Below are 13,155 nucleotides of genomic sequence, written 5' to 3'. Positions count from 1 at the left end.
GGCTTGCAAAGATTGCATTGAAAATATATATGTCATTGCACAGTAATCGTCACAGCTGCACTTCGTTTCAATAATTTCTTTTCATAACACTCTGGAACGCCCTGCCAGAATCTAGAGAGCCGCTCTACATTGCAAATATCACATCTCTATATTTGGATTTTTGACATTTAAATTCAAAACAAGAAATGATTTTTCTTTTAATCTGTGACCTTAATTCTAAATAACAGTTGTACCTAGGTGTACAATTAAATATACTGTGTAAGAAATGTAAAAATATCTAGGCAACTTCATTCCAATTATTAAATTTGTATTACAGAGCTGGCAAACTTTATTAGTCCTTGTCGGAAATGATGCATTTGGAATACATTGTTTTTGCAACTCTATAATAATTAAATTATAGCTGGCATTTTAACTACACGTACTTATGTCATGTTTTATGTTTTTTTCTTTTAAGAGGATCTGTAAGCACAAGGTTGGGGGTGGCATACACTCACTGGGTGGGGGGGCCTACCTGCTTGCTACAATAAGGAGAGGAGGCACACACTTACAATTGTTTGAGGAAGGGGGCATCATCAGTGTCTTGCTTTGAACCCCATGAGTCTTTAGATACCTCGTGGGACAGACCCCTTTTGGGGGACTGTCCTGCTGTCCCACCCATGGGAAGTTTGGGGCTGCCCTCTTGGGGGAGGATGAGAGACCACCTGTCACTCACACGGAGCAGTGTTGAATATGTGCACATTGCCTATTCACTGGTGAAAGATACACTAGGGGCATGACTCCTGAGTGGCAAATCCTAAATGTTGGGAGGTATACTTGTAAGAGTGAGAAGATAGGTCCCTTGCAACTCCGCTAGTGCCTTCTTTTTTTTTTTTAAATATGAAAAAACACGTCTTAAGGCCCCCTTACACTAGAACGATTTTGCACGATTTTGTCCGATTCCGACCATTTGGGAAGCTTTATATCGTCTGAAAAGTGGCATACGATCCGATGCGCGGTCCTATGAGAGTCAGGTAGGAGCCGCTAGGTTGGTTGGACTGTACCTGTGATATATCGGAATCGGATAGAAAATGGAGTGCTTTTTGCGCATGCGATATATCGTATGCTATATGTTTCAGAAGGTTTGACTGACAGTTTCCAGTCCCTCTAGCCCCTAATCCAGCCCATCATATATATCATATGGTACAATGGTACCATAAGATATAACTCATGCGATTTACCTCAGCTTGATCAATTGCATGAGATATATCTTATGCAAAAAATGACACCAAAGTACCAAATCGTCTGGAATCACTCCCGGGAAGGTCCAGGGGAAATTGGAACCAATTTCAGCATCAGATATATTGTTGTAGTGTATGGGGACTTCAGTCACATAGCAATTTATCTAGGAGGAATCAGAAAACTATGCTAATTTTTAAATGCAATATTTGTTTATCTGTATGCTACTGAGTTTGTATACGGAGTATTGTAACTTTATATTTATATATTTATATCATTATGGAAAAAAACGGTTAAATAAATGTGTTATCTTTGAATATCCTAAGCACTAAGTAATGTGAATCTGTGACAATAATCCATTCCTTCTTATTGTATTATGTATTACACATGCATATATTACAACGGTACTTATGTAGTATCTGGGCTGCCGATTTTTTGATTGTATGCCTTAAGTTAAGGCATACAATCAGATGCGATGCGATGCGATATCGCATCGCATCGCATACGATGCGATGCGATGCGATGCGATGACCCGATTTTTCCATAGGATTCAATGTTAAAATGGACTGAGTCCATTTTAACATGAAATTCAATGGGAAAAAGGGGTCCTTTTCATACCCCTACTATCCAAGTGGGCATGGAGTTGGATATAAACCTGTGGCGAGCGTAGCGAGCCACCGAGCCCGAAGCGTGGCGAGCGAAGCGAGCCCCGCGAGGGGACGGTATTCTGTGTCCCCTCGCGGGGCTCACTACGCTCGCCACGCTTCGGGCTCGGTGGCTCGCTACGCTCGCCACAGGTTTATATCCAACTCCATGCCCACTTGGATAGTAGGGGTATGAAAAGGACCCCTTTTTCCCATTGAATTCCATGTTAAAATGGACTCAGTCCATTTTAACATTGAATCCTATGGAAAAATCGGGTCCATCGCATCGCATCGCATGCGATTTGGTCGGGTGCGATGCGATGCGATGGACCCGATTTCAAAATCGGCAGCCCAGTTACTACATAAGTACCATTACAACTTGTCCTACTGATACCTTCTGAGGAAACCGTCCAGCTTCAAAGACAGAGAAACGCATCAAGGAAAGAGCCCCTTTGTTTCCCCTTGGGCTACCCAGGAGCACGATCGTCACCCTTGCTAACATCTAAAGAAATCCGTATATTTCTCCTCAGCCGCAGCAATTAAACCCAGCACACTCCCGGCTATAAGACCTGTCCGGTCCGTCATCCAGCGCCCATCAGGTAACTGATGTGCGCTGAGGGTCATCAAACTGTGGGCAGGAGACAGAAATTACATCTGATACGGCACCTGTCAGGTATCTGACATACGGCTGCCGAATACTGCTCAATGCAGAGGGCACTTGGAGTGTATTTATTGCCGGACGGACTGCAGGACAATGCCAGGACCCGGTAAGCTCCGGGTCCGAGACTGCTATAAACACTCATTTGCATGGAACTATAAGGTCATTAATGCCCACATTTAATCATCTCTATAAAGGAAACTACAAGTGGTGAGATATTTTGCTCTGGGGAACAATCCATTCAATTACCTATATATCAATATTTATGTGACTTGTCCAACAAGATTTATATTGATTACTGGTCCTAGACTAATAAATAGAGACTGTGTGATTTCACGGGTCTCGGGACATTGCTAAATATTAAAGGGACCCTGCCCAAGGGGTACTTTATACCTATTAGTTTTATTTCAGTGTTAGTATTATTAAATTAATTTTTAATTACTGTCTTTTTAATAAAATTATATATATTGGTATACATGCGCTCTCTGTAATTTATATTTTTTCTGTCCTACTGTTTGCATTAAATAAAGGTCATTAGTGAAATTATAGACAGAATGTTTTCATATTGATCCAGCGCACAAAATGGCTGCCTATGTTGGTAGTAAACAAAAACTTCCCATACAGTATTAATGCACATACCTTTAGTCTCCGATCATGGTCACCACTGCACAGGGAATTCACAGAGACTTTAAATGTTTTCCAGACTGGATTCAAATTATTCATGACAACCTATGATAGGAAGTGGATGGGAAATATGTCAGTACATGCATTTAACTGCGACAAATCATGACTATTATGACAAATAATTGTATAGAACAATTCAACTTATTTCAAGAGACAGTATCATGCTAAAAGTTATTTTGTTGTGCTATGGTAATTAAAATAAGAGTTACTTGCAATCATGCATAACACAGCTGCCATCTTTTTTTTAAATAGTTGTGCCTTCATGTGGCCTGCAGGTATACAGGCCAGTGTCACTGGAGAGTGATATATATATATATATATATATATATATAGGTATCGGTAGCTAGCAAGCAGCGGCACTCAACAGGATTTGTGATAGTGGTAAACGGTTTTAATTCCAACGTTTCGAGGCTCTGAAATGGCCCCTTTGTCAAGGTGTACAAAACCATATATATATTGGATAGAATGACAAAGAATAAACAGTACATATAGAAAGTTGAATTAATGATAGGGTATATGGAAAAGTATGAGCTTTGGAGAAATACAACTCAAATCAAGGTTGTTAATATTATATAGACATTTATGGTTAATATTGAATGTACTTTTAACATGAGTAATAAAAGTAATCTTCTTAGATCTGATGATCTACGTTAAGGAGAACATAGTACTGTATATCTAATACCATGTTCTTCAATAATCCAACTGAATTAGATAATTACATTCCAATAGACAGAGAGCACCATTTCAGTTTGCTCAACAAACCTAAAAGACAATGTGTCTGTCTTGATGCAATTGCAGCAAAGATGCCATATGCTTTAGACACATAGAGAAAATGAGAGATCAATCTGTGGCAAAAGGTAACAAAGGAATGCAATCAAAACTACCCAAAAAGAGGTTATAGTAAGGATAGACCTTTCCTCACAGATCCTGGCAAAAAAACCTTAAAGACATATCGATCAGCAAAAATTGCCCGATTCTTTATGACCTGCTACAAATCCCAATACAGACAACTAGAGACCATAATAAAAAAAACATTCTAAATTTAGTTACGGTTGAGCGTATAACCTCCAAAATAAATTAGTACAGTAGATTCCTGCGTTTGCTGATATAGTAAGCTATATTGGCAGTGGCGCTGGAATACGATATAGTGCATACACACTGACCGATAATGTTGACAATATTGGTCAGTGACGTTCCCCGCCACCCGCTCCGTACATGCAGTCGCTGATGATATTGTCAGATTAAGCTGCATCTCCAGATGACAGTCGGGAAGGGGTCTTTAACGACCTGCTGCCGCACTCATCGTTCACGATATTGAACAAACACACTGGATGATATGCACACAATATCATTAACAATATTGTCCATCTCATCCACAGGCATGCAGTATAATGTTGTGCACCAAGTACATTTACCTTATGCAGTGTATTGGCTGCAGTCTGGATCCAATAACTGTCAAATACTACCAGTGACAATCCTTGCATTTAGTGACCCACTAGGGGCTGCATGGAAGGCAAACTCCAGGCAGCCACCATGCTCAGCACATAGTGGCTGCACTTCAGCTCCATATGTCTTGTAGTGGGGTCGCTATAATTCTCATACCCCATTCTCACTGCCGCAAAAACCCGGGTATTTGCCAGGGCAAGCAGTAATTTCCTGTGTCCTGTCTTATTGTGAAAGGGTCTTTGTGAAATTCATGGGTGTTATGCCCTGGGAATTAGACACGGGTTTTTTGCAAGATTTTTCCTGGGTAATACAAAGGTGTACGGCAGTGTGAACAGCACAGACCCGTGTTTTTCACACATGATGCCAAAAAACAAGCTCATTGGGGGATGTAATCATGTGATATGTGACAGCCAGCCAATAAAAGCTGGTTTTTAAACAGCCAATCACAGCAATTTATACAAATTTCACCAACACCCAATCAAATTCCACACACTTGTGGGAAGGCATAGAAAACATTGTGAAAGGAGCAGACACGGGAAATTCCTGGGTCTGAGGTGCAGTATGAAGGGGGTCTGTTGAGCTGAGAAGCTCTGTGCCCCGCCAGCAAGAAAAACCCGGGATTTTGCAGGGGCGGCAATGAAAACACAGCCTTAGATTACTAAATTATACCCTGTTCTCACTGCAGGCAAATTCCTGGGTCTATCATGTCGACCCAGAAATTTGCCTTTTAACACGGGTCTCTTTGCAGTGTGAACGGGTCGCATACCCGGATCTCATACACGGGTGAAACCCTTCTTTTTACCCGTATATGAGATCCGGGTATGCAGACACGGGTTGACCCGTTCTCACTGCATAAAAACCTGTGTTAAAAGGCAAATTACCGGGTAGAACTTCTTCACCCGGGAATTTGCCTTGCAGTGAGAACGGGGGTTAATTTACAGTAGGTCATTAAACTCTCTATAGATAGAATACATCTTCCCATAAAGCATGTTTCTAAAATGAATCTGAAAACCAAATCTGAAGTAGTCATGCAATGCAACAAGATATTCAGTAGTTCATTCTCAGACTAATTTCATTTCCATGCTCATGAAACCCTTATTACAGGTACATTATGCACCAGAATACAGCTGTGTTCTGTGTCCTCACTAGTAGAACATTTAAATATTAATGAGAATACCAAGAACATCATTAGATAGCCCGTCTATCAGTTTGGGGAAAATGAAAGTTCCTCACCAATGTTATTTATGTCGGAGTGAGAAGACTGTTTGCATTATTGACTTGTAAATGATTTGACTTGATGCGTGTAATGAAATAAGATGCGGGGAGGAGGAGCGGGAGCATTTCACTGAAATATGTTATGACAAACAATAATTTCATCAGCGAAGAAACTCTCAAAGCAGAATAGAGCATGCTGGGAAAACTAAGTCTGAAATACTGCACAGTATAATAAATGCTACTGGTTACATATGCAATAAGTAAAATGCTCCATTTAATAAATATATGGTTAAATGAAAATGATTACATAAGGCCTGATCAGACCAGCACGCTAGGCTGTGTATATTTTCTGCCTAGGGAGCAGGTAAACACTGCACCGCAAAACGCCCAACCCCCGCCGCTTCAAACCCTCACTAGCATGCGAGCGGATCGAATACACATCCACTCGCATGCAGCCGCATGGAAGAGCTATCACTCGATGTTCGCTCACCATCGAATGATTTTTATTCCCTTTGCAATTAAAAGTAAGGCTAGACTTACTTTTATTCCGGCTGGAGATGGCCGAAATCGGGGCAGGCTGATGTCATGTGACGTCAGCCGCCCACCCCAAGCAGGCATGATATTGTTATGCTGACATTGTGACATCACAACATAAACCCTACCATGCAGAGGAGCCAGCAGCTACAATCGAAGAGGACAATGCAGGTGGGAACAAAGGAGGCTGGTAAGATAGGAGGAGAGACTGGAATAACAGTAGGGACAGAGGGTGGAAAGAAGGGGTAGCAGAGGATAGAAAGTCAGGTGGCAAATCCTGGAATGATGGGAGGGGGGGGGGGAGGGGGGGGGGCAAAGGATGGAAAACCAAGGGTGCAGGAGGCTGGAGTGGCATAAGGCAGTAAACTCAACTGACATCTGGCAGGAGCTAAGATGGAGAGCAGGAGGCTGAATGGACACAGTGAGATGTATGTGAAACAGGGAGCAGGAGGCCACATTGGACAATATGGAACACAGGAAGCAGGAGCTGGAGATGACCGGGGAGCTGGAGGTAAATTGAGGTTGGGGGTGACGCAGATGGAAGGAAGCTGGAATGATACAGGCATCTGGAGGTGAAACGGAGCAGGAGAATGGAGGCAACATGAAGAAGGAGGCTGGAGAGGACATGGAGCAGGAGATTACTTTGTGAGCAGAAGACTGGAGGCAACACAGGGGACAAAAAGCTGGAATAATGCAGTTATCTGGAGGTGACACATCTCTCATATCACTCTCTCCATGTCACTCAATGCCTCTTCCAGTCATTCTCTAGGTCACCCACTGCCTCCTCCTGTCTCCCCCTTTCACCCATGATTTCCTGGCATAACCAATTGTCTCTCCCATACAAGGGTATGGCTCCTGGAAATGGAAATGGAATTCCCTCTAAGGCCATGCCCCTTGCTGAAAGACCACACCCACTTTCCCAGTCATGGTGCCCCCCCGCTGTCATTTTGTTCTGAATCCAGCCCTGTGTAGAACTGATGTTAAAGTACTACTACTACTAAAACTACAGTATATTATTGTTTCAATGAGATACAGTATGTGTGACTCAACATACACAAGTAAGCATGCATGTTTAGCAGAACTTAGAGGTATATGTTTGGAGCGCAAAATGGGTCAAAATAAAATACACTTAAGAAAACCAACATGGCATCAGTGATTTTTCCTCAAATGACTATGGGGCTTATTCTGGTTCACTCCTTCTGGCAAATTCCTTCTCAAATTGGCAAAACCATGTGCACTGCAGGTGGGGCAGATGTTACTTGTGCAGAGAGAATTAGATTTGGGTGGGGTTTTACTTCAAAGTGAGATCTATATTGCAGTGTAAAAATAAAGCAGCCAGTATTTTCCCTGCACCGAAACAAAATAACTCACCCAAATCTAATTCTCTCTGCACGTTACATCTGCCCCCCTGCAGCGCACATGTTTTAGTCCATCTTAGAAGGAATTTTCCAGAAGGAGTAAACCAGAATAACCCCCTATATGTGGGGGCTATGTTATTATGCAATGAACATGTAACAAATGTCAGAATAATTACAATGCAGTGCTCTACTTTTTTGATGATCTTGATTTGGGCATAAAACCTCCCACACATGACAAGTTACAAACAGATGCTGCTTTTTACATTGTGTTAGATGAGAGAACAATGGGACAATGTGTCTGTAACATATTCTGACAACACATAAGACGAGCAATTACAGACATCAAGAACTTGTGTAGAAGCTGTCATACCAATGAAGACAGCGACAACGCTAAGGCCCTTATTCTGATTGATGCGGACTTTACCGCGTTCTTACGGATTGCGTCTTTACGGCGTCTGCGCATGCGTGTAGAACGCTACGCGCATGTGCCACGCCTTGACTCGGTACCAGTTCGGACAAAGCCCGTCCAAAACTGGTCACCGCAATCGGTCGGGAAATAGGGGCGTATTATGGGCGTCATGCGGAATGACACATGGGCGTAGTTTCAAAGTGGGCAAAACGGGGCGGAAACATGGGCGGACACGGGGGAGTACACTTATGTTGGGGGGCGTACATTCGGAAACCACTCCGAATGCACGCGAGCAAAAAGGGCTGAAATGTGCGGTGTCCACAAGTGTACTATTGCTTTGCGGACACCACTCGTTCATGCGGTAGGCGAACGTACGCCTAATGACTACAACCATTAACACCTGAACCCAATACAATCTACTCCTTTACTCAATACTCACTAATAGGACGCTTGTCAGTGCTTTAATTGAAACCATTGCACTTACATTGCTGTAAGGGTTAATGTGGGCTATGCATGTGTTAGGCATGCTTGTAAGGATATATTGGAATCTAATTGATTCCAATTCCAAATAAGCTGTTTTTTATGAGGCTAGGTAATTGAATAAGTGGGTCATGTGATGTTTTGCAGAAGATAGTTCATAGTGGGTTTTTTGGCGGAAATACTCCGCTTACGTGCGGTAGCACCGCTTGGCTCCCGTTCGGATGCGGTATTCCCGAGCATACTCTGTAATACTCTGTGATACCGTGCCGAATCGGAGTGTTTCTCCCGCACACGCATGCTTTGTATGTCGTCCGTAAACACGCCCTGTTCTTAACGAGTGAGTCCGTCCGAATGCGGAGGACACGTGGGCGTTTCTACGGACGATGGCCGCATGCGGCAAAACACCGTGGCGTGCGGACCGCTCCGTAAGAATGCGGGAATATCCGCACCGATCTGAATAAGGGCCTAAGTTCTGATGAGCCATGTGCTTCCATTTCCACATTCAGCATGTATTGACACTAGACTTACTTCAGTCCTGTGAACCAGCTGCTGTGTACCGTCATCATTCATTCTGAACGTTTCCAAGAATGGATCGGACTTGCTGAAAAAATCCTGAAATGCAATGTTACTCAGTTAAATGGATTGGCAGATCTCTTTTTGTCTGTTTACATCTCTTCTGTCACACTTGATGGAAATGGGAGATTCAATTATTGTTCGATGTGTTAAGCTGCCAGTCTTATTTTATCTTTTAAAAATATCTAGCTACACTCAATTTAACACAACCGCAGATGGGATATACTGAGCAATGATGTAATTATTGTGGGGAAAGTGGGGCACTTGCTTTGGGCATCATGGCTTGGTGGGCATGGCATGTACACACAGACTATAGGCCATATTCGCAGGGGAGCCAATTGAGGGCGCATGCGCAGGGTCATATCTGCGAATGTGCATACGCTGGGTGCATGCGGTCACAGGGATGTTCGCCGGGTGCATGCACCTAAGTGTGCGGGTGTGGGGTGGTGGGCTGGGTCATTTGCATATGGGAACGCCCAGCGTTTCATGGGCATTCCCATGAGAATGCTGGGCGTTCTCATGCAAATGTGTAACATCCATTCTCAGGCCCTGCGAGAGATTCACCCAGGTGGGGTTTGGTGGACCGCAGCCTTGCACATCAACCCGAATAAACCCCAAAATGAGCTGGATGACTACATTAGCTGTTCAAACATGCAAAACTCATGTCCACCTTTTTCTGTGTCAATCTTTTGCTTATGTCAACCTTTTGATTATGTTGACCTAATGCATATCGACCTTATAACATGGCTTCTTTCTGATTCTTTTGGGCTGTTTGGGTTTAATTAATAAGTTTGGATACCTGTAGTGGCAACTGTGCCAGACTTGTGGGCCCAATATCAAAGGGTAATAATGTTCTTTTTATTACAGTAATTCACAGCATTCAGCGGTGAGAACATTAACATTTATAGTAAAATCTTGTTACCATTTGTACACATTCAGAAAGATTGAAAACAGCATCTTACCTTGTCATCTAGTTTCCGTGCACTGAAGGAAAGTTCAATATAGTCATCATTGCCTGATAGTTCTTCTGCAATCACCTACAAGAAACAGGGCTCAGGCTTCATTTCATGTCACAATCCATGGAAAAGCTACTGTAGATGTAACTCAGTGCATCCCCAACATGTGCAACATCAGCCTGATAATATGTGTGATATCTACTGATATTTAATATTTCATTACAAATTATCATTTTTTTTTAACATTTCTGTGATATAAATAAATGTATTTTGTATTGTACGTGGTGATTGATTGTATTGTATTACGTATTGTTCTTGGTAATATATCCCTTTTAAATACAGTATATTGGATTGATATTGCATTAGTATGGGAAGTGCTACATCCATCTCTATTCCATATACTTTCTATATATTAGAGTCAAATACTGTGCCTACTAGGATTTATTATATTTTATTATATTATAAATGCAGATAAGTGATCAAGTCTGAATCAGGCCAATAGCTCTTGTGTCACGAACCTGACTTATTTCATGTATAGCTGCTCAATTGTTTAGCTTTTGTTCCACAGTTTATTTTCTGTGTCTCACAGCGTTGAAATCCACGCTGCTGCTGCTGCATCATATTCCTGTGTGATTGTGCACCTGTGACACTTCTGATTGCTGCACTAACTGCTTGCTGTTTGTGTTGTCTGAATACTGGGTGCCACCCAGTGGCGGATTCAGGGGGGAGCACCATTTTGTCATTCATTTTGTAGATGAGGACCAGAGCTTTCCAACGAGCCCAGCCCCATGTCTCTAGCCCCCCGGGAACCGGAGATATTGCATGGCAAAGCTGTAACATTTTTTCCCTATAGGATAATATGGGACCCGTCAATTCCGACCCCCACCCGGTTCCGACAGCTGCCAGTTCCCCCCCTGGCATCACAGGAGCTTGTGATTGATGTTATTCAATTCCAAATCGCTGGGCCTTCAATATGAAACCAGGATGGTCCATATCAATAAATCGGTTCCAGAGATATAGCGTGTAAATCGATTTTTTTATTTTTGAAATGTAATTTCATGGCTGTTCATGTTCTTTGAGGGCAGATTACTCTGGAACCAAATGTTCCAGTTTTACAAAATCATTCAAAGCCCACTCAAAAGTTCTTCAATATGATACTTGTCTCATGTAAATGGGTCAGTTAGTTCCGAAGATATAGCCAGTTAAATGAGATAACTGGTTAAAGGGGGGGAGGGGTGGTTTTCTCTCCCCCTCACACCAGAAAATGCAGGGACTAGGCTGGTGTAAAAGGGGCCAACCTGGGAATGCATTTTCTGGTGTGAAATGGGTATTATTTCAAATAGCTGGGACCTGCAGTGCTTGGAATACAGCCAGGCTCTGCCACTATCAGTGGCTATCACTTCTGCCTGGCGGCGGCTGTCCCCCATTTACCACGAGCATGTATCCCACATGGCAACGAGCATGGAACCTCTGGCAATGAGCATGGAACCCTTGGCAATCAGCATGTAGATAAGTAGCACTTACTGTATGTAGCATAATTTTTAATAGGCATTATGGTTAATACATAATGGACATCATGCCGTGTAACTTAACGTGCAATGGACATTATGGTGTAAATGTTTAATGCGCGCCTTTGGTGGACAATGTCCCTGTTTATGAAGCGTATTGTGAATTTTGTCTTAATCTGTGTGGCATTATGTGAATTCTGGCTCAATCCGTGTGGCATTATGTGAATTTTGTCTCAATCCGTGTGGCATTATGTGAATTTTGGATCAATCCATGTGGCATTATGTGAATTTTGGCTCAATCCATATGGCATCTTATGAATTTGGCTCAATCCGTGTGGCATTATGTGAATTTTGACACAATCCATGTGGCATTATGTGAATTCTGGCTCAATCCATTTGGCATTATGTGAATTTTGGCTCAATCCATTTGGCATTATGTGAATTTTGGCTCAATCCATTTGGTATTATGTGAATTTTGGCTCAATCCGTGTGGCATTATGTGAATTTTGACACAATCCATGTATGTCAATTTTGACACAATCCATTTGGCATTATGTGAATTTTGGCTCAATCCATTTGGCATTATGTGAATTTTGGCTCAATCCGTGTGGCGTTATGTGAATTTTGACACAATCCATGTGGCATTATGTGAATTTTGACACAATCCATGTGGCATTATGTGAATTTTGGCTCAATCCATTTGGCATTATGTGAATTTTGACACAATCCATGTGGCATTATGTCAATTTTGACACAATCCATTTGGCATTATGTGAATTTTGGCTCAATCCGTGTGTTATTATGTAAATTTTTGCTCAATCCGTGTGGCATTATGTGAATTTTGACACAATCCAAGTGGCATTATGTGAATTTTGGCTCATTCCATTTGGCATCATGTGTAAGGGGCAAGTATAATGGGGTCTGTTATTTTGTTGCATAATGTGTAGAAGTTGTATATGGTGTTGTACACTACACTCAAGGACATGCCCCCTGTTGAGTGGCCACACCCCCTTTTCCAGAGCGCGCCTTCGGCGCACGCACAGCTACATCCTTCACTTTTGTTGCCATGGTGGGCCTGCGTACTTTAAATGCCAGGGCCTATTTTTAATCCCATTCCCACCCTCTCTCTGCCGCTCTCTTAGCATGTACACTGGCACCACTAACACTGGCCCTCCCCCACCTAAACCCTCTTTTATCATGGTGCCCCCCCTGTCATTTTATCCTGGATCCGCCCCTGGTGCCACCATGTTGAAGATCATCAGCTGCCTACCACTAACCCATACCTCCCAACTTTGGATGTGACCTAGCGATACAGGAGCTATTTGCACGAGGCCACGCCTCATTTTCGCCACTGTGGGGGCATGGCTAGCAGCTCACTGAGGGGCTGGGGACATAGCAACAGGGGGAGAAAGGAGGGACTCCCAACTGCACCCCCGCCACAGGACACTGCCGGCCCGGGAGGGACACCAGAACAT

The 13,155-nt window shown here is 42.8% G+C and overlaps 1 protein-coding gene across 1 annotated transcript in view; it reads right to left on the bottom strand.

Moving 5' to 3' along the window:
* CPNE4 (copine 4) overlaps window positions 1-13,155 on the bottom strand; it is a 368,148-nt gene that overhangs the window by 85,276 nt on the left and 269,717 nt on the right. Inside the window, exons 5-7 of the mRNA XM_083188599.1 lie at window positions 10,179-10,253; window positions 9,172-9,255; window positions 3,157-3,246 (exon numbers count right to left, since the gene is read on the bottom strand). Of these exons, the coding sequence (XP_083044725.1) occupies window positions 3,157-3,246; window positions 9,172-9,255; window positions 10,179-10,253 (249 nt within the window). The remainder of the gene's footprint in view (window positions 1-3,156; window positions 3,247-9,171; window positions 9,256-10,178; window positions 10,254-13,155) is intronic.

The sequence above is a fragment of the Crinia signifera genome, chromosome 5 (assembly GCF_055691185.1).
Source record: "Crinia signifera chromosome 5, ASM5569118v1, whole genome shotgun sequence".
Classification (NCBI taxonomy): domain Eukaryota; kingdom Metazoa; phylum Chordata; class Amphibia; order Anura; family Myobatrachidae; genus Crinia; species Crinia signifera.
The sequence above is the reverse complement of the archived record's forward strand: the minus strand, read 5'-3'. Positions and strand labels throughout refer to the sequence as shown.